The sequence below is a fragment of the Cervus canadensis genome, chromosome 16 (assembly GCF_019320065.1).
Source record: "Cervus canadensis isolate Bull #8, Minnesota chromosome 16, ASM1932006v1, whole genome shotgun sequence".
In the NCBI taxonomy this organism is placed as follows: domain Eukaryota; kingdom Metazoa; phylum Chordata; class Mammalia; order Artiodactyla; family Cervidae; genus Cervus; species Cervus canadensis.
The window spans coordinates 941,028-963,884 of record NC_057401.1 but is presented as its reverse complement, the minus strand read 5'-3'; the positions used below and the strand labels follow the sequence as shown (position 1 = coordinate 963,884).

At 41.4% G+C, this 22,857-nt stretch overlaps 1 protein-coding gene across 1 annotated transcript; it reads right to left on the bottom strand.

Annotated features, from left to right (window-relative positions):
• Positions 1 to 323: 323 nt before the first annotated feature.
• On the bottom strand, positions 324 to 2,301 carry LOC122454541 (eukaryotic translation initiation factor 4B-like). Its single transcript, XM_043489097.1, has one exon. The coding sequence runs from the start codon at positions 2,273 to 2,275 to the stop codon at positions 443 to 445; it is 1,833 nt and encodes a 610-aa protein (XP_043345032.1). The 5' UTR covers positions 2,276 to 2,301; the 3' UTR covers positions 324 to 442.
• Between the last annotated feature and the right edge of the window lie 20,556 nt (positions 2,302 to 22,857).

Here is a 22,857-nt window from a genome sequence, read left to right as displayed (position 1 = left end):
ACCAGTTGAAAGGCATTTGGGTTGTTTTCAGTGTTTGGCATTTATGAACAAAATTGTTATAAACAACTGCGTACAAAGTTTTATATAAATACATGCTTTCATTTCTTTAGGGTAATGGGACTGCTGGATCATATATGGTGAGTGTATATTTAACTATATGAGTTAACAGATGGTTTTCTAAAGTGGTTGTACAATTTTGCATTAATATTAGCAATGTGTGAGAGTTCTAGTTGCCCCACACCCTCACCAGCGCTTTGCACTATCCCCCATTTCCCTTCTAATCTGTGTGTAATGATATTTTGTTATCATTTTAGTGTGTATCCTTTTTTTTTTTTTCCAGGAGATGGTGAGTTTTATTTTGTCTTGTCTGGATAGAGGTTTGATTTGCTCCCGAATGTTCCAGGGTGGAGAGAGACTAGGAGAAAGCACAGAATGCAGAGCTCTATTCGGTGTAATCTCCCTCATTTTCATCTTCACCGTCAATGGCGAGAGCAGCATATTTGCTTGCAGAACTGAACTTCGAGGCTGGATTTTCTTCAGCTTTCTTTGGCTCAGGTGCAGATCTGGAGTCGTGATCCTTTTTGCCATCTTTCCTGTCTGACTCCTTCCAGTGGTCTTTGTTCCCTCCATCTCCCGGACCACGGCTGGAGTTCCCACTTTGGCCTTTTGGGGCACTTACCCCATCTATTTTATTTTCATCTTTCCTTGCTGATCCCTCCTCAGATGGTTGAGCTGGAACTACTTTCCCTCCACCACTTGTAGGGGACTGCTGCTCTGTGTCTGAGCTCTGAGATCGAGCGGGAGGGTTGGAACTTCGCTTCACCCAAGCATTCTCCTTTGGTGGAGGGGCTGGCATCACCTTTAGAGGCTGTTCAGGTTTGGGAGGCTTAGAAGTTGGAGACTGACAGTCTTCCTCTTTATTGGGGGTTTCATTTTCTAGAGACTTCTCACTTTCTCTCCTTCGTGCATTTCTGCCAGATGTGGCTGAGGTCCCAGTCTGTGATGACTCACTTCCTGTCCTCGATCGTTCCCGTTCCTGAGTTTCTTCACTTCGCCAGCTTGGGTGTCTCTCCCGAGGCCGTCGCTCTAGTTTTGGCTCACCCAGCTGACGCTGCAGTTTCTCTTGTTCCTTCTGTAGCCGCTCTTCTACTTCTCGTTCTCTAGCAGCTGTGTCTACAGGCTTTGCCCCTCCAAAGATAGAGGCTGCCCGACTGGACTGGGAGGTGCTAGCGGAGGAATCATCTTCCTTAGGAGTACTACGAGGCTTTAGGTTCAGTTTGGGTCTTTGGGGGGGACCTCTATCATCCCGCCTATAATCATCCCGAGAGTAATCATCTCTGGAGCTCCAGGACCGGTCAACTCGTCTGTCATATCTGTCTTCGTAGCGGTCCCCGCCTCCTCTGTAGTCATCATCTCTACGGTACCCGCTACCGAACGCTCTTCTGCCACTGCCTATCCTGGAATCGTAGCCTCTGTCATAGTCTCTGCCACCTCGGTCATCATAGCGATCTCGGCCCCGGTATTGATCCATGTCCCAGCGTGGGCCATCACGGTAACTGTCCCGATACCCATCACGATATTGGTCTGAATCGTAATCATCTTGATACTTGTCTCCAAAGCTATCATCACCCCTTCTAGGCGGGTAGTCATCAAAGCTGTCTGCAGCAGGACGGGCCCTCCAATCAGTATCTGTTTTGTCAAAATCACGATTTCTGTCTCGGCCAAAAGAACGATCATCCCTGTCTTTATCCTGTGCTTGGTCAGCAACGTCCACTCGAATTCTCCTGTTACCTAGAGACTCTTCGTTGAGGCTCAGGGCACTGAGCAAGGAATCCAGGTCCTCAAACTCAGCATAACCAAAACCTTTTAACCTCTCAGGATTGCTGGGTTCACGCGGTAAACGCACCACACTGATATTTAATCCTCTAAAGAATTCCTTAATGGAGTCTTCTGTCACATCATAGGGCAGGTTCCCTAGAAAAGCAGTGTAGGGTGGAGATTTGGGAAGATGGCTCCGGTCGATATTGGGTTCCCGAGCAGCCCGTGGAGCAGTGGGCAGGATGGAACGGTCAATTGGAGGTGCCCGATACACATCATCATCATTACTATGCCAAGTGGTTGAAACATCCCCTTCCAGATCGTCTGTTTCATCAGCCCAGCTGACTGGTTTGGGGACATAGGTGCTGCCTCCACCAGTCCCTCCATCCTCAGCCAGAAAGTCTGTTAGGGAGATAGTCTTCCCCTTCTTATTCTTCTTTTTCGCTGAGGCGGGCATGTTGGGAGAGGGAGAGAGAACGCAAAGGCAGTGTGTATCCTTTTGTGTGCTTATTTTCCATTGGTATAGGTTGTGTTCTTAGCACTGGGACATATCACTAAGCAAAATAAAGAGACCATTCTTCAAGAAACTCACATTCTAGCACAGGAGATAGTCAATAAATAATAAACAAGAAAAGCAAATGACTTCTATGATACAAAAATAGATAAATGCTCAGCAAAAGAGGGGAAAAATAAGGCAGGGTAAGGAGGAGCTAGTGTTGGGGATGGAGGCGGAGATCGCTATATTAAGTAACATGGTCCCTGATTAGTCATATATGAGCAAAGACCTGAAGGAGATGAGACTGTGACACAAGCAGATATCTAAGGGAAGTTTGCCCCAGGCTGAGGGAGAACCTGGAGAAGGCACGGCAGAAGGGAGCCTAGCATGTTCAGTGAACAGAAAAGAAGTCAGCAGGGCTGGAGTGAAATAAATGAAGGGGACAGTAATAAGGAAGGAGGTCTGGATGGCATGGGGTGCCTGCAGACCATGTAGAGCCTAAGACATTGTAAGGACTTTGGCTTTGAGTGGAATAGGGCATCACTTGTAGGAAGGAACGATAGAGACAGCCCAGTTAAGGAATGGTTGCAAGAGTCACAGACGAGTATCTTCATGGCTTGGAGAAAGGTTGTGGAGTGGTGAGAAGTGGCCAGAACCTGCAGGTATTTTGAAAACAGAGCTGACAGGATTTCCTGACGTACTGAAAGTGGGGGGTAAAGAGGAAATGAGCCAGGGATGATTCCAAAGTTTGGGGGCTGAGAGACTGCAAGGATGCGGTTTCCATCTGCTGAGATGAGGAAAGCAGCAAACAGAAAGTTTTAGGGGAAAGACAAGGAATTCGGTTTTGAATGTGCTAAGTTTGAGATTTCCATTAAACAGCCAAGTGGAAATGTTGGATAGGCAATCATATGTATAAATCCGGAGTCTGGCATAAAGATGTAAATTTAAGAGCCATCAGTATACAGATGGTGTTTAAAGTCTTGAAACCAGATAAGATCACTGAAAAATTAGTAAAGATAAAGAAGGGAAGAGATCCAAATACGGAGTTCTGAAGCATTTAAACATGAAGAGATTGGGGAGAATAGGAATAAGCAAAGAACACTGAAGCAGTTTATTCATCTAGGAAGGAAGAAAAGCAACAGAGTGTAGTGGAAGAAAGTATTAAAAGAGAGTGAGCAGCTGTGTGCAATAGGTCAAGGCAAGGACTTAGAATTAACCATTGATTCAGCAACACATGGATGTCATTGTTAACCTCGGTCAGGATTTTTTAGTGGAGTGGTGGATGGGGAGCACTGGTGCCTGCCTACACAGAAAACTTCTGTTCAGAGTGGAGCGAGGTTGGTGATGGGTGCGGAAGTGAGATCAAGAAGAATGCTCTCTCTTTAATGGGAGAGAATACAGCACACGTTTATGATGCAAAGAAAGCCCAGTAGAGAAACTTATTTACATAGAAGAGAGAGGAGAGATTGCTAGAATGATCGTGGAAGAGAGGGGAGTGGGGTCTGGTGCACAGATAGAAGGGTTTCACTTTCGATGGGATGTGGGTGGTTCACACACAGGTGAGAAGGCAAAGAGAAGTCTATGGATGAAAATGGTAGCAGGTGGCTAGCTGTGGTGATAGCATCTAGGGAAGGAGAAGAGTTCTTGTGATTGCTTCAGTTTTCTCAGTGATCTGGGAGCCCAGTTCAGAGACAGAGACTAGGGCAGCGGGGGAGGAGGAGGAGGAGCAGGAAGAAAGGGAGTGGGAGAGAGGATGTGAAAGTCACATGTATCTTTGAGCCTCAGTTATATTGGGGACAAGAATTTATAAATTGCACAGATTTTAAAAGGGTTGGCCATATTGAATCAAAAGCCAATGTGCAACAGCTCATAGTTGCCATCATCAGATCTACACATCAGCGTGTGTATCTACTTCTCTCTAAGATTCTGACATTAGGAATCATGTGGTGCCTTTTCCTTTGGAATCTGCCTAAGAAAGTATGAACTCACCTTGATATATTAACTTTTTTAATCATAAGAAATTAGAAAAAATTTGCAAATAGAGAAGGAAAGTAAATCACTCATCATTCTACCATGCTCCTTGTTGCTTTGCATTTTTTATGCTGACTTTTGCTCCAATCTCCTCATAATTAGATATCACATATATAACCAGTATTACATAATTTTTTTTATTTAACATTATATATTAAGTATTTTCCTTAAGGTTAATCATCAAAATCATCATTTCAGTGGGTGAATATTTTTTCATGTGTCCACTGATGTAAATTAAACTATGATATTTTACACAACAGTTTTAACTGGATATTTTAATTGCTTCAACTATTTATTAAAATTTATTATTTTGAATGTCTTTGAGTGTATTTGAGCATAATTGATAAGCTTATAAATCTATCATTTAATGTCTGATTACTGAGTACCAGTTATAAAGCTCCATACTAATGATTTTTCATACATTTCATTGGATGACCTTAATGGCAGAAAAAATAATTTTATTGTTTATTTTTTAAATTAATTTTATTGGAGTATAGTTAATTTACAATATTGTGTTAGTTTCTGCTGAACAGCAAAGTGAATCAGTCATACATACACATATATATTTTAGATTCCTTTCCCACATAGGTCCTTGCAGAGTATTGAACAGAGGGTCTCATTAGTTACCTATGTTGTCCATAGCAGTGTGTATACGTCAGTCTTAGTCTTCCCATTTGTCCCTCCTCCCTTGTCCCCTGGTAACCATACGTTTGCTTTCTGTATCTGTGACTGCATTTCTGTTGTGTAAGTAGGTGCATTTGCAGCATTTTTAAAGGTTCTGCATGTAAACAATACATGTGTTTGTCTTTCTCTGTCCGACTTCCTTGCTATGACAATCTCTAGGTCCATCCATGTCACTTCAAATGGCATTATTGTTCATTTATGGCTGAATAATATTTCATTTTATATATGTACCACATCTTTTTTATTCCTTCCTCCATTGGTGGACATTTAGGTTGCTTCCATGTCCTGTTTGTTGTAAATAGTGCTGCAATGAACATTGGAATACACGCATCTTTTCAAATTATGATTTTCTTTGAATATATGCCCAGGAGTAGGATTGTTGGATCATGTATGAATGCATACTCAGTTGCTTCAGTCATGTGTGACTCTGTGGGCTATAAGCCTCCAGTCTCCTCTGTCTGTGAGATTCTCAAGGCAAGAATACTGGAGTGAGCTGCCGTGCCCTCCTTCAGGGGAACTGTCCTGACCCAGGTACCAAACCCACATCTCTTATGTCTCTTGCATTGGCAGATAGGTTCTTTATCATTAGCACCACCTGGGAAGCCCTGCTGGGTCATATGGTAGCTCTAATTTTAGTTCTTTAAGGAACCTCTATACTGTTCTCCATAGTGACTCTACCAATTTACATTCCTACCAACAGTGTAGGAGGGTTCCCTTTTCTCCACTTCCTCTCCAGTATTTATTGCAGATTTTTTGATGATGGCCATTCTGACTGGTGTGAGGTAATACCTCATTGTAGTTTTGATTGCATTTCTCTAATAATTAGTGATGTTGAGCATCTTTTCATGTGCCTCTTGGCCATCTGTATGTTTTCTTTGGAGAAATGTCTATTTAGATCTTAATTTTTATATCTATATACTTAAGCATATATAAAAGTTTAAAAATTGTACAAAACATTTTAAAAATTAATTTTATTTGGAATGTAGTTGCTTTACAAAGTTGTTTACAAAGCACTCTTGAACTGACTCTTCACCCTTACTAGTTCTTAATATTTAGCCGTATTTGTTTTAAAATTTTCTAAAGAAATAATATATTACAGATAGAGTTGAAGTGCCTTATCCCATTGCCCTCCCTTATTCTCCATAGGTGACTACTATCCAGAATTTAGTGTTTATGTAACTATTGATTTTCTAATTAATTTTTTCACATGAATATATCCATAAGAAACATATGACATCTGAGCTGCAGTATTGAACTTGCTTCTTTCAAGTTTCATATAAATGACATAATATTTCATGTATTTTTGAACTTCATTTTCCACTTGTGTTTTAGTAGGGTATTTATGTTGATACATACACAATGCTTTCATTGACCTAGTTGCATCTTTTGCACTGTATGTATAATCACAATTTATTATCCATTATTTTGGTGGGCCTTTAGTTTTGCCCAATAATTTGCACTTTTAAGCAATGGTCTAATTGGAGTCTTTTCCCATGTATGCTCTTAGATCTGGAATTGCTCAGTTCTTTAGCGTGTGTCTAGATGTGAAATTAATTAGTCTAGAATAGTGTTTGGGAATCTGTATCATTTAAAATCCAGTTCTAGGTAGGTTTAGAGAATATGTCTCCAGTTGAAATAATAGACTAGCGACTGATACATCATGACAATTAGAGACGTCCGTGAAGGCAGTAGACACCAAGGGTAAGCAACAAGGGTCACTGTTAGAGTTGTAATAGGAGGTGAGCTGCAGGCGGAGTTCTGAGGCCAAGTGAAGGAGTAACCCCACGTCCACGGGAAACAAAAGGGAAGAAACACGAAATGATCCAGTTATTCTGGGTATAATTATGCCAGCTATGAAAATACAAGCCCCGCTGCTTTATGTCAGAACCCTGACACCTCCTGTGTGTGCGTGCGTGTGTGCGTGCGTGCGTGCGTGCGTGCGTGCGTGTCCGACTCTGCAATCTCATGGACTGTAGCCTGCCAGCTTCTGTCCATGGAATTTTCCACGCAGGAAATACTGGAGTGGGTTGCCATTTCCTGCTCCAGGAGATCTTCCCAACCCAGGGATTGAACTCACATCTCTTGCACTTCCTGCATTGTCAGACAGGTTCTTTACCACTGTGCTACCTGGGATGCCTCCTAGGCTCTGAGAAACAACTAGAAACATTTTTGAGAATTCTTTCTTCAACCCGTTGAACATTCCATTGCAAACTGAGAAAAGAGGACAGGATGTGTATTTGAAAAGCTAGTTGTTCTCACAGAGGTCTAGAGTCTCGAGTGTTTGCTTGGAATCTGCAAAAATGGATTCACCTTAAACATTGTACAAGTTAGCAGTATCTATGGAATGTAATAGTAGACGTTTGTCATAAATGTATTTTGTCTTTATTAATCAGTGATATAAAATGGCAAATGATAATCAAAGGAATGACTTAGAAATCAGGGCTGGAATAGTATTTCCATGGAAAAAAGATCACTTTTAAGGAAAAAATAATAGTGGCCACAATTTTATACATGAAGAAACTGATTCTTAGGTGAAATTGGGGGGGGGGGAAGTTTACTGAAATATTAATATTTATAGATGATAAAATTTTCCCTGAGTGTAGTATGATGAGTCTTGACAAATGTATTTAGTTTTAAAACCAAAACAATAATTAAGATTTAGACATTTCCATAACTGCAAAATGTTTCCGTGTATCTTTTTGTAGTTAATCAACTCCTCCCACAGCCAGTTCCTAGCAACCAATGATTAATCTGTTTTTATATATGTTTTTTGCCTTTTTATATAAAGTCATATAAATGTAATTATGACTATGTTTTATACTTTCTTTCACTAATATAATGCTTCTAAAATTCATCTTTGTTGCTTATATCGATGCTTTATTTCTTTTTTTTCCATTTATTTTTATTAGTTGGAGGCTAATTACTTTACAATATTGTAGTGGTTTTTGCCACACACTGACATGAATCAGCCTTGGATTTACATGTGTTCCCCATCCCGATCCCCCCTCTCGCCTCCCTCCCCATCCCATCCCTCTGGGTCTACTAGGTTGTATTCCATTACATGTGTTACTGTTCAGTCTCTCAGTTGTGTCTGACTCTTTGTGACCCCATGGACTGCAGCATATCAGGCTTCCCTGTCCTTCACCATCTCCCAGAGCTTGCTCAAACACATGTCTATTGATTCAGTGATGCCATCCAACCATCTTGTCCTCCGCCATCCACTTCTCCTCCTGCCTTCAATCTTTCCCAGCTTTGGTTATCCATTCAGCAGTTGATGAACATTTGGGTTGCTTCTATTATATGATTATTATAAACAAAACTTCTACAAACATCTGTAAACAGGTTTTTTTGTGTACATGGATTATCAATTTTCTTGGTTAAAATACTAGAAGTGAGGGTTCTGTGTCACATAGTAAGTTAATTGATAACATTACTAGAAACTGCCAAAGACTTCACACTTTCACATTCCCATCACTAATGTGTATGAGGCCTCCAGGTGCCCTACATTCTCAATGGCACTTTTTAATTTTAGTCAGTGAGTATGTAGTGGTTTCTCACTATGATTTTAATTGCAGTTTCTCTGATGACTAGTGATGTTTAGTTTCTTTTCATATGTTTATTTACCATTTCTGTGTCTTCTTTGGTAAAGGGTCTGTTCAAGCTTTTGCCCATTTTTTATTAGTTTCCTTGTCTTACTGAATTTTGAGAGGTTTTTTTAATATTCTGAACACAAAGCCATTATCAGATATATGTCACTTATCTTTAATTTTCTTAACATCTTTCAAAGAAGAGATGACTTTTAATTTTGATTTCGTTCAATTATCAGTTCTCTCCTGTTATAGTCTGTGCTCTCTGTGACATCTTCTAGAAGTTTTTATATGTGTAACACTGGCATTTAGATACAGACCATTTCAAGTTAATTTTATATATGGTGCAAAAAAAGGTCGAGGTTATTTACTTATTTAGCATATAAATGGCCAATTGTTACAGCACCCATTGCTGAAAAGATTATCTTTTACATACTGACTTACTCTGGCACTTTGGTTGAAAATCAATAGCCATATATATGAGTGGTCTATTTCTGGACTCTTGATTGTATTCCCTTGATTCTCTTTTAGTCAATACTACACCATCTTGATTACTGTATCTTTAATAGTAAGTCTTCAAGTGGGTAATGTGGCTATTCCAACTATATTCTTCTTATTCAGAATTACCTATTTCAATGATTTTAGTTCTTTTGCTTTTCAATATAAATTTTAGAATTTTCCTGTCAATTTCTACACAAAAAAATCATGCTAGGATATTGATTGGGATTGTATTGAATGTGTAAATCAATTTGAGGTAAATTGATATCTAAATTTTCCAATCCATGAGCACAGTTGTATCTATCCATTTATAAGATCGTCTTGGTTTCTTTCATCAACATTTTGTCATTGTGAGCATTTAAATCTTTTGCATCTAAATAGTTCATGTTTTTAATGCTATTATACAAAAGAGTCTGAAATGCAGTACTTGGGTGCAATCTCAAAAGTGACCGAATGATCTCAGTTCATTTCCAAGGCAAACCATTCAACATCACAGTAATACAAATCTATGCCCCAACCAGTGATGGCAAAGAAGCTGAAGTTTACTGGTTCAATGAAGACCTACAACACCTTCTAGAACTAACATCAAAAAAAGATGTCCTTTTCATCATAGGTGATTAGAATGCAAAAGTAGGAAGTCAAGAGATACCTGGAATAACAGGCACGTTATTGGCCTTGGAGTACAAAATTAAGCAGGACAAAGGCTAACAGTTTTGTCAAGAGAACTCACTGGTCATGGCCAACACCCTTTTCCAACAACCCAAGAGATGACTTTACACATAGACATGACCGGATGATAAATATACAAATCATATTGATTATATTGTTTGCAGTCAAAGATGGAGAAGAAGTATGCAGTCAAAAAAAACAAGACCTGGAGCTGACTGTTGCTCAGATCATGAGTTCCTTATTGCAAAATTCAGGCTTAAGTTGAAGTAGGGAAAATCATTCAGCCGTTCAGGTATGACCTAAATCAAATCCCTTATGTGTTTTTGAGTTTTGTATGTATGATTGCATATATCAGGAATTTGCTTTAATTTATTTTAATTGGTGAGTAGTATTCCATTGTATGAATATATTATTTTTAGTTTTTTATCTAGTCATCAACTGGTGGATATACACATAGTCTCAATTTTTGGCTGTTATGAATAATATCACTATACAGATTTTCTTATAGATATATCTTTTCCTTTTTCTTGGGCAAGCACTTAGAAGTAAAATTACTGAGTCCTTTATATGATAAGTATATGTTTAATTTTTAAGAAACTGTCAAACTGTTTTCCAAAGCAGATATACCATTTTTATCCCTACTAGCAATGAACAGGGGTCCAGTTTCTCTATATCCTCATCAAATCTTAGTAATTTCATACTTTTTGGTTTGGGCCATTCTAGTGACTATATAGTGGTAGCTTTTGATTTAAACTGGCATTTATTTATGACTAATGATTTTTTGCATCTTTCCATGTATCTGCTTATTATTTGTATCTCTTTCTATATTTTCTTTGATGAAGTATCTCTTAATGTCTTTTGCTTATCTTTAATTTGGCTGTTTGTCTTTTAATTATGAAGTGGTACAATTAAAAAAAAAAAATCCTGGATGCAAGTTCTTTTTCTGGATTTTACCGGTTGTTAATCCCTCCAATGCCTTTCATTTTAGATACTGTATCTTATAGCCCTAGAAATTCCATTTGATTCTCTCTGTATCTTCATTTTTTTCTACCTCCTTTAAATTTCAAGTATGTTTATAATAGCTATTTTAACATCATTGTCTGTTAATTTTATCATCTCTACCATTTCTGGGTCTGTTTCTATTGATTTTACTTTTTTCTATTTTATAAATCATATTTTCAGGCTTTTTTGTGTTCCTGATGACTTTTTATTAGATGACAGTCATTCTGAAGGGGTTCCCAGGTGGCACAGTGGTAAAAAAATAAGTCTGCCTGCGATGCAGGAGACTCAAGTTCAGTTCCTGGGTAAGGAAGATCCCCAGAAGAGAAAATGGCAGTCCACTCCAGTATTCTTCCCTGGACAGTCCCACAGACAGAGGAGCCTGGTGGGCTAAGACCCTGGAGTCACAGAGAGTCAGGCACAACAGAGCGCACACATGACGCCAGTCTTTGTGAAACTGACATTGTTGAGTGCTCACATGGTGTATTTTTTTTTCAAGAGTGTGAAACATTGTCCTATCTCACAGTTGAGTTACATGAGCTCAGTTGAATTCTTTTGAGATTTGTTTTAAGCTTTTCTTAGGTACATCCTCTTTGTAGTGTTGTTAGCTGTGTTATAAAAGCAACGCTCTTCTGAGGTTTTTACCCAGTGGCCTATGTATTATGAGGGCCTTTCACTGTGGAATTGCAGTGTGAACTCTAGGAATTAGGATTATTCTACTGCTCTCTGCTGGTTCTTCCCTCAGCCTCATATAGTTCTCTCTTACAAACTCTCAGCCAGAAACTCAGAGGAGCCTCTCTGTAGATTCTTAGAATCCGAAACTCTCTTCTGTTCAGCACCTACTTGTCAAGTGTACGGTCTCACAACTCGAGACTCACTGGCCCCTGTAATCTTTGTCTCTTCAACTTAGAGAGAATGCTTAGTTCTCCTGCCTGTACTTCATCTTGGAAAATGTCTCTAGGCAGTAAGAGCAAATTTCTACAATTCATCTCATTTGTTTCTCATTTCGGGGAGCACAGTCATGCACTTCTAATTTTCCAGTATTTAAAATCCATCTTTTTCATACATTGTGCCCAGTTTTCTATGTGTTTAAGAAGGGAGGATAAATCCAGTTCCTGTTACTGCATCATTGCTAGAAGCTTTGGATGAGAAGAAGGATATGATCTTACATGTTTTTTAACATTATGAGACTGATGGGTTAGAAGTTGATTACAGAAAGTAGAGAATGATGGAAGCTAGGATGTAGGAGGCTATTACTATAATCCAGGCCAGATGTGACAGTCACTTGTGGGAACAGTAGACATGAAGCAAAATGGTAGAATTCTGGACTTGACGAAACAACAAACAGGATTTGCTGATTGTTTGGATGTTGAATATAAAAGGAAGAGAGCAGTGAAGGATGACTCAAAGAATGTTGGCTAAGTAACTAGAAGAATGGGGAGGACAGTTTCAGTAGAATGTTGGGAAGAAATTCTGAAAAGGATGGATTGAAGAAAGAATGGTGAAGAGGATTCAGACACACCACTGAGGATACACAACTCTCTCAAGGAGTTTAGTCAATCACATTCCATCTCTCAAGGGACTCACAGTCTAACTGGGGATGAAGGCAGAATTGTAAAGAGAAAATTACATTAGAGTAAGGTGTACAGTAATAGAAACTTCTATAGCCAGAGATCAAATGAAGAAGTCTCTAATATTTGTTGTTGTTGTTCAGTAACTATATCATGTCCGACTCTTTGTGACTGCATGGACTGCAGCACACCAGGCTTCCCTGTCATTCACTATCTCCCAGAGTTTATTCTAACTCATATCCATTGAGCAGGTGATGCCATCCAACCATCTCATCGTCTGCCACCCCCTTCTCCTGCCAGTACAAAATATTTCACAGAGGTGGTGAGGCTTGAGTTGCATGAAGAAGGACCAGGAAAATTTCACCAGAGGGAAGAGGTGGGCAGGGCGTTGCAGAAAGAGGGAAGAACATGAGATAAATGACAAATGGCAGACACTTCAGTGCATTCAGGGGACATTAATTTTCTATGGCTCAGCCTAAGGTGGGAATGGGGATTTGTGAAGGAAGGCAATGTCAAAGAATGTTCAGACTACAGCACAATTGCACTCATCTCACATGCTAGCAAAGTAACGCTCAAAATTCTCCAAGCCAGGCTTCAACAGTACATGAACTGTGAATTCCCAGATGTTCAAGCTGGATTTGGAAAAGGCAGACAAACCAGAGATCAAATTGCCAACATCTGTTAGATCATAGAAAAAGCAAGAGAGTTTCAGAAAAAACATCTACTTCTGCTTTATTGACTCTGCTAAAGCCTTTGACTGTGTGGATCACAATAAACTGTGGAAAATTCTTCAAGAGATGGGAATACCAGACCACCTTACCTTCCTCCTGAGAAATCTGTATGCATGTCAAGAAGCAACAGTTAGAACTGGACATGGAACAACAGACTGCTTCCAAATAGGAAAAGGAGTACATCAAGGCTGTATATTGTCACCCTGCTTATTTAATTTATATGCAGAGTACATCATGTGAAATGCCAGGCTGTATGAAGCACAAGCTGGAATCAAGATTGCCAGGAGAAATATCAATAACCTCAGACATGCAGATGACATCAGCCTTATGGCAGAAAGTGAAGAAGAACTAAAGAGCCTCTTGATGAAAGGGAAAGAGGAAAGTGAAAAACTTGGCTTAAAACTCAACATTCAGAATACTAAGTTCATGGCATCCGATCCCATCACTTCATGGCAAATAGATGGAGAAACAATGGAAACAGTGAGAGGCTTTATTTTCTTGGGCTCCCAAATCACTGCAGATGGTGACTGCAGCCATGAAATTAAAAGATGCTTACTCCTTGGAAGAAAAGCTATGACCAAACTAGACAGCATATTAAAAAGCAGAGACATTTCATTGGCAGCAAAGGTCTGTCTAGTCAAAGCTGTGGTTTTTCCAGTAGTCACGTATAGATGTGAGAGTTGGACTATAAAGAAAGCTGAGCACCAAAGAATTGATGCTTTTGACCTGTGGTGTTGGAGAAGACTCTTGAGAGTCCCTTGGACTACAAGGAGATCCAACCAGTCCATCCTAAAGGAAATTAGTCCTGAATATTCATTGGAAGGACTGATGCAGAAACTTCAATACTTTGGCCACCTGATGTGAAGAGCTGATTCATTGGAAAAGACCCTGATGCTGGGAAAGATTGAAGGTGGGAGAAGAAGGGGACAACAGAGGATGAGATGGTTGGATGGCATCACCGACTCGATGGATGAGTTTGAGCAAGCTCTGGGAGTTGGTGATGAACAGGGAAGTCTGGTGTGCTGCTGTCCATGGGGTCACAAAGAGTCAGACATGACTGAGTAACTGAACTGAACAAGATAAAAAGGCAGTGAAAAGGTTAGTTGATAAAGACTCTTCTTTACCATGTATATACCTTAGACTTTATTCTGTAAGTAATGGAAATGCCTCTAAGCTCTGGAATGTGACTGGAGGAATTGAATAGGAAAGCTGGTTAAAGGGCCTGAGTAAGAAGCCATTGAGGCTTGAATGAAGCCAAGGAGATAGTGTTGGGGGTAGGATCTCACCGAGACTTTAGTTGAGGAATCGAGAGGTTTTGGTGAGCTGATGGATGGAGTGAATTAAGAGGAAAAGAGGAAGGAGTTGAAGATAACATTTAGCTTTTTGGCCTGGCCATTTGAGGAAATGACAGTGCTACTAGCTAAACTTGGGAAAACAGATATTTGCACAATAAAATATTTTACATGCCTTCCCCAGGACTGAGAATTCAGTCAATGAGTGCTGACTCAAAGGGTAGGTTAAAAGGGCTTTAATCTCCTACCCTGGTGGTCTTCATCATGTCTCCTCCCTGCCTACCAGTGGCATCAAAAAACCTAAAGGCTGAGGGAAAATATGATGTTGCCTATACAGATAGCTTTAATGTAGTTCCCTTAACTAGTTTGCCTTTTATCAGCCCCTGGGGCTTCCCTGGTGGTTTAGACAGTAAAAAAAATATGCCTGCAATGCAGGAGACCAAGGTTTAATCCCTGGATGAGGAAAATCCCCTGGAGAAGGAAATGGCAACCTACTCCAGTATTCTTGCCTGGAGAATTCCATGGACAGAGGAGCCTGGTGGGCTACAGTCTGTGGGGTCACAAAGAGTCGGACAGAACTGAGCGACTAACAGTTGTATATAAATACCCCTGGAACTGCAATAGATTCTGTATCAGATCAGGATAATCTAAGAGCTTACATTTCTCATTATACAGACAAGTGACAGAGGTAAGATCACTCATTGTTATACTTTGCATAGACTGGTGTCAATGGAACAGTAAGGGACAAATAACTCTGATCTTCCCAGAGCAGGTCTCCCTCAGGCTCTAGGATCTAACCATAGTGCCCTTCTTTATGTTCCTCCAGCCAGTCATGCCACACTGCAGGGCCTTCACATGTTCTGTTTTGTCTCTTGGGATAGTGACCTGCCCTACTCCATAACTTATTATATCATAGCAAGACTCTTCTTGTCTTTTGAGTCTCTTTCCCCTAACCACTTCTTAGAACATCTGTTAACTTCAATTGGTCTTCATCATGTTACATTATTACCTCTCTTCCTAACATCTTGTAATTTGTACAAAGTACATCTTTGTACTTTCTTGTTTAATTGATTATTTTACATCTGTTGCCCATGCAAGACTTTATGAGTGGCAATCATGTTTACTTCGTCTTCACTATAAGATGATTAATATTACCTGTACCTTGAATGTACTCAGTAAAGATATGTTATATGAATAAGACATAAAATGCAGATAATGAGGGTTATTATTTAAAAGCATTTTATCTATGAGCTAATAGAAGAAAATATGATTACAGGATGGGAGGAATTCCCTGTTGTTTTTGAAACCGTAACACACACAGGTAGTAGCTTTCCCTAAGATTGATCCTGTGTGATTGTATAATTGCCAAGATTGCATTGGTGTTTTAGCCTGGGTAATTAATGCTAATGGATGTAATAAACAACCCCAAGATCTCAGTAAGAGTTTGGGTTTTTCTCAGGTTACAGTGTTTGATCACTGTTTTCTATGTGGTAATTTAGGGGCTCCAGCATCTTCTTTTTTGTGGCTCTACTGCTCTCTCAGTGATACTTTGGGATCCTTCATTGAATCCCTTCTATTGTGTCTAGCTAACAGTCAGAATGGAGAAGTCAATGGCAACCCACTCCAGTACTGTTGCCTGGAAAATCCCATGGGCAGAGGAGCCTGGTGGGCTGCAGTCCGTGGGGTCTTGAAGAGTCGGACATGACTGAAGTGACTTAGCAGTAGCAGCAACAGTCAGAAGGAAGTCTTACCTGGTTATATAAGAGATTCCGAAGACCAACTCTGCAAGTGGTATGCATCACTTTTGCACACATTCTGTTTGGTCAGAATGAGGCACATGGCCCCCATGTAACTGCAAAGGAAGCTGGGAAATGTAGTCTTCCTGTGTGTCCAGAAAAAAGAAACTGGATCTGTGAGCATGGAGCCAGCCTCTGCTGGGGACTTCAGTTGGTTACCGTGAGGATTATATAGTTAAAATATGCAAAATACTCAGAATAGTACCCAGTGCATTAGGGACATCCATGATTCCAGGTAAGTTGCAAGAGGAGTTTCTCTGTTTGCACTAATTGCTGTTTGCTAAACAAAGCTAGTATTCTAAAAGTTTCTGTCAAGCCCAACAGCTGGCTGGAGAGTTTCGTGAGCCCCAGTGCCCAAGGAGGCCAGCCAAAGATGCGGATGTTACCGCCAAATCTGTGCGGCACATCCTCATGCTTTGTTTAATTTGGTTCCCTGGGTGGGATAAGTTTTATGAGCAGGTGTTCTGGTTAATTAGGTGATTAATACTCCTCAAATTGGAGAGTCATTTCCCCAGTGACAGTTCTTGCTTTGCTCAAATATGAGACAAATCTTCATTGATAGTTTGAAGAGGCAACTGACTGAACTCATCAACCTTCCAGGCCTCCCAGGTCATCACTCTGGCCAACCCCAACAGCTGGCTGAGTCACCATCTAAATGCACCAATTCAGGGAAACAAAAGCGCCCCCAGATCATCTGGCCTCCTCTCAGACCAGGGCAAAGTTGACCTGGAATCACATTAACGGTTTCCTTCTGGGGATTCCAATCTGTATCATTGCTCAAAGTCAGAGTCATTGTCTCTACACAGAGGCCTCCGACTTCTCTGGCAAGGTGACCAAGCCCCCTCCAAAAGCAAATCAGGTATCCAAGTTCTTTCTCTCAAATTTTGTCTCAGATCAATAGAAATATGTCCCCAAACCCTCATACACCATGTTTCCAGAGCCCTCTCACCAACCCCACACACCATTCTATTTCTGCCTTCTTGCCTTTGCTTCCCTCAATGCAAAGACTCTTTTCCCTCTCGTTGATTTCATCAAACGTATGCATCCTTCAAAAGCCAAATGGTATTCCTCAGCCCTCCTGATTCAGCTTGAAGTGCTTTCTTCCTCTTTAGAATTTTCATAGCAATTACTATATGACCCATGTCAATTAGCATTTAATTATATGTCATATCTTTTCTTTTCTTTCACGTATCTTAATTTTGTCTTCCTAATTGGATTGTTGCAGCTGTGGTCTATGTCTTCTCTTAGGCATGTATGAAGGTTCCAATAATCGGTTGTTTGATTGCTTAAATTAAGCTAGATGCCACTCGCCCTTCTAGAAAATGGTCCAGATCCATTCTATTGTACCAGCTTAAGCCACCAACTGAAAGCTATGACCACTTACTCATGTTCCTCACGTGTTCCAGCTTTGTAACCACACAGGGACTAGGTCTCTTTCTCCAGTTCTACTTACAAAAATTCCAGGAAAGACTCTGACTTGCTCATTTCAGTCATTTGCTGAACCCCTAAAAAATCTGTCTTGAGGGAAATAAGATTATGTAAGAACAAGAAAGTTCTAAGCCACAATCACAATAGCTGGAGTAAAGAGTAACAGTTGTCCACAATAGGTGTACCTGGATTTTGGAAGATTCTGTTTCTTTATCTTCTTCTCCATTATTATATTATTATATTATTTATATATATTTATATATATTATATTATATATTATAGATGATAATTATTATTATTATTTTAAAATTAGGTATTCATCATTAAGTATTTATCTTGTCAGAATGGATCCTGCTTCTTGGGGAGACAATAGATCAACTGTCAATAAGCCGTTACTATTTGTGCTTTCTCAGAGAAGAGAGAAAGAAGACTTTGCTTTGAAAAAAGATATCTTTCCCTAACCCTGTTCTAAAATTTAAACTCATGCATTGTTACCTCTCCTAGGGGGATTTAATGGGGATAATAGTCTTAATGTCAAAGTGGAGGTTTCATCATCTCTCCCTCCCCTCCCTGTCCAACTACTCTTCAGACATCTGCTTCTGTGGCTCGGTGAACAGTGTGTTCTTTTCAGGGTCCCGGGTAGAAAATGGATGACACAGCTCAAAGGAGTAACTGAAGAAAGCTTAATAAGGGGATTATTTAGAAAAGCAGGTTTAGGATAACAGGAAGTGTTCTCACTCCCACCCGCAAAGAGGCAAGGGGATGGGACTAGAACTTAGAAGACAGGTCAGAAGACATGAATTGTGGCCTCTGATGGAGGAAGGCAGCCACTGCCAGACTGAAGCCCTTGTGGAGAAAGTCCTGCCTGCGTTCCTCCAGTTCTCTTACATCCTGCCAGTTCCCCACATGACCAGACCCAAGAGTGTGCAAGCGATACAGCCCTTCAAGGTCAGCTTCCTTGGTAACAGAGTCGGGTGACAGTGGGCAGAGAATGATGTGGACAATCCATTAGACAATGACAAGCATAAATGTTAAGTTTTAATGGAGCAGGAAAAAATGTATCAGAACGAGAGAGAATATATATAGTTAGCAAAGAAACCTCCCAGGAATTCTAGAAGAATGTAACCTCTTCCTCCCCCAAAGATCAAGCAATGTTAATTAAAATAAGTAAAACTATGACAGGAGAATAGGAAGATTGGGAAGATCATTCATTCATAGATGCATTCATTTATTCATGCATCAGTCATCAAAGATTTATTTGTACCTCTAGGCATCAAGCATGCAAAAATGGATTAGCTGTCTCTGAATGTTTGAAAATTTTTATGATAAAATGTTGGGACAAATGGATTATATATGGTGACTGCCCTAGAGAATCTAATAGTCTGGCCTAGCAAGATCTCCTAGAGAAATCAACAGTTAAACTGACTCTGGGAGACCCAGATAGGGAAGAGCAGGGTAGGATGTTCCAGGAGGGGTGTTTGGAGGGTGTGGGGGAGTGGTGGAAGATGAGGTGGTAAACACAGAAGTCTATTTCAAAGTTCAAGATTGCACTGTCAGATTTGCTAGAAAGGTCCCTTGATCATCAGAGCAAAAGATGGATTGGGAGTGGGAGGAACAAACAAAATTAGAGAACTGATGCGGGGGCCAGTGTGAACAAGGGCCACACTGAAAGCTGGTGTTCATAACCGGGAACAATGATAGGAAGACCAGAGATGAAGAGGGGACAGATTCAGAAAACAGTCGTGGGGAGATTTAACAGGGCTCCGTAACTGAGTGGCTGTGGTGTGAGGCAGAGACGGGATGCTTTGGTTCTGTTTTGCCTTCCCCTACATTTTTACCTAACAGCTCCCTGAGTCTCCTTTGACTGCACCACTTCTACCTGCCTAGCTGAGTATAGTTTGCAAAGAACCCTCACCCATGGGTTCTTGTCTTCTTAGACCAAGAAGGTGATCACGTGATGTCAGCAGGCCAACCAGTCCTTTCCTCCTGGCTGTTTGGAAATCTTAGGTGCTTGGCACCAAGTCCTTGCCTTGGTTCTTGTCTTTTTTGGAACCCCCCTCTTTAATTTGTTCCTTACATTTTTATGTTACCCCAAAATCTTCTTAAAAATTCATTTCTTTACTTCAATTAGTTAGTTGTTGCTGCAACCAGAAAACTTGCTATAATTAAAATGGCCTTACATTGAGACAGAAAACAGGTTAGAAGAGAAAGTCTGAAGTGGCTTTTCCTGGGTGAATGGGTGGGTAGTTTGCTTTTGAGAAGGCTATGGAAAAGTAAAGGGAACATTTTTTTGATTTGAAGAAAGATCCAAAAGTCCCCAGAGATTTGTGTAGCACTCTGAAAATAATTCCACAGAGCATAAAAGTCATCTCTGGAACTTAGACATAAAGTCCTACCCAATAGCCTGACCTCATAAGGACTTAGACTTCTCTACACAGAGTAATTCTTCCATGAGGAGGCTGACACATTCTGCAGATTCCTTGGAATCAGTGGAGCGGGGGAGTGGGTGGAGCCCCATACTAGGCATGCAGAGCCCTGGGATCTGGCTCTGGCTGGCTTATTGATGTACTGCGTGACCTTGTACTGGTGCCTTTCCCTCTCTGAGACTTAATTTCTGTGTTATTAGATATAAGCGTTGAACTTTATTGGGGGTTCTCCAAAAATTTTGAAAAAATATTAAGTTTACATGCAAAAGGGGCAGTGATACCGGGAAACGGCATCAAACCCCACTTAAACAATGTCTGTGTGTTTATATGTACATGGCCGTGCCGGGCCTCGGCTGCAGCCCGTGGGCTCTCTTTCACCGTGGCATGCAGGGTCTGTTTCTCTGACCAGGGGTTGAACCTAAGCCCCTGTTTTCGGAGGACAGAGTCCTAGCCACTGAATCACTAGAGAAGTCCCTTGAATTGAATAAACTTTAAACCATTTTATTTTGGGACTCTTAAATACTCTTTAATACACTTATCTGTGATGCCATCACCAGGAGAGGTGAAAGGGAGCAGCATTCCTTACTTTATTTTTGCCCAAGGAAACTTCCGCCCATGGAAGCACATGTGGAAGCAGCAGTTGTCAGAGCGCACCGCAGAGATGGTGGGGCAGGCGGTGTCTGAGGTCGTTCCAGCCCGCACACCCCATGGCTCTGGATAGCCGGTGTCCTCTGTGCCTCCTGTTTCTCCCACTTCCCCTTTCTTGGGGTTGACTGACTCTGGGCTCTGTTCTAAGGCGGCTCTCCCAGGGAAGAGCAAACTTGAACGCCTATAAAGTCACTTAAAGACCTAGTCAGGCTCATGAACTCCCCTCCCAGCAGCTTAAATGGAAAACATCCCACCTACCCCAACACACACACACACCCACTCGTACACTCATATACTGTGCTTAGAGCCCAGCCTGAAGGGATTGCAAAACATGCTCTAGTATGCATTTGGGAAAACAAAGAAAACCCTGCTCCTTTCTGCTCCAGACAGTCTGAGACACTTGTGTGCCCTTGGGCCTTTGCCCAGTCCTCTCATCTGCCTCACTCCTGGTACTAAATTGGTTCAAGGTTTGGAGGAAAGCTTCAGAGGAAAGGATGTTTCGAGTTCTCAAATGCTGAAGTCACCCATCGACCCTCTATGGCCACCAGAGGGCGATGACAACAGCCTCTGTGCTGAAAGCTGCTCCCAAGAATAACAGTAAACTGCACCTAATGTGTTTATGAATGATGGAGGGGCTGAAGTGTGTCCGTGAGTGCATGTGTGTGTACATGTACATACAGTTCGGTGCCTGGGACTAAAACTTTGAAAATCTGCTAAATACAAGAAAATAAAATCTGCACCTCTACTATATATTCACAGGATGTAGTCCAAGCAGGAAAATGCAGTAGATGGAATCAGAGTGGCATTTGTGTGAAAGAAAATAGAAGAACTGTCAGAAGCGTAGTTTTTGTTGGCACTGTGTATATGAGAGCATACACGCACACATGTGTTATATGACTGAGTGTGAATGTGTATGAGAGTATGTGGAAGCATGTTTGTATACAAGTGGGTGTGTGTGATGGTATGTGTGATGGTGTGTGTAGGCATTGATGTATTTGTAGGTACAAGTGTGTGTGTGTGTGTGTGTGTGTGTGTGTGAGTGAGTGAATGTGTATATATGCAAAGGCTCATTCAGATGTTTTCACTGTGAGCAGACCTCAAGGAAGTCTGGGCAATACTTCCTCCAGTTCCTGCCCTCTCTCTCCAAACAAACAAACAAAATCATTCCTACAAGTATTTATGGAGCCCCTAACACATGCCCCTCCCCAGGGCATCTGGAAAAGCTCAGACCTGGCCAGTTTAGAGGGGGCACTGGGAGAGGAAGGCACTAGAGGCCAAAGGGATGCCTTGCATGCAATGAGTGTTTTGAAAAACACTTTCTCTTCTTTGATGCTTCAGACAACCCAGACAGGCGGGCCCAGACAGTGATGTGGCCTCCTTGCTTTGAGGAAATCAAGGCTTAGGTGACACAGCTGACCCAGAGTCACCTGGTCAGGAAGCAGAAGCTCAAGGCCTAGGAACCCAGCACTGTCAATCCAGGGGTCCACAGCCCAGCCATCACGACTCTTAGCACAGCCAGTGTTGGGGTTGGGCAGAGAAGCAATGCTTCCAAGGAGGGTTTACCAACAATGGCCTGAACAATTCAGGTGGCCGTTTTCTGACACTTGTGACCGTGGAGGGCAGTCGTGTCAATGCAGCAGGTCCTTCAGGAAGAAGTGGATCTTGGCCAAGATCAGGCAGGATCTTTTAAGGATCTTGTCGATGAGGCAGGGCCGCAGCTTTGGTGGATTGTGAAGTCAAACATGGTGAATGAGAGGGCCGCAGTCTGGGGTCCCCAGTGGCTGTGTGGCTTCAGGCAAGTCACTTCACTTCTCTGAGCTCTGAGCTTTTAACCTATAAAATAGGGGCACTCAAATGCCCCCTTGCGGGACGATGTTGGGACAGAAGGTAAAACTGTAAGCAGCATGCCTAGGTCAGCGCTAGAATAAAGAAAATGTATCATCAGCCTGTTCAGTCCTTGGCTCCCTAGAGTGAATAAGCCTCAATTCTGGGGCCCTGCTGGCCAACCGAGCCCCTCTTCCCGCCCGTTCCTTCTCCCTCCTCGGTGGCCTCCTCCCTTCGTGCTCCCCGGTCGCTCCAGCAAAGTTCCCAACTTAGTCGACATGACGCGCGGCGCAGCCAATCGGAGGCGGAGCTGGCGTTTTTGGGGGGCGGGAGGGGTGGGCCTCGCGTCTCCGGTGTCT

What these genes read in the sequence shown, in the direction of transcription:
- LOC122454541 (XM_043489097.1), bottom strand. Translation starts at nt 2,275, where the DNA reads ATGCCCGCCTCAGCGAAAAAGAAGAATAAGAAGGGGAAGACTATCTCC.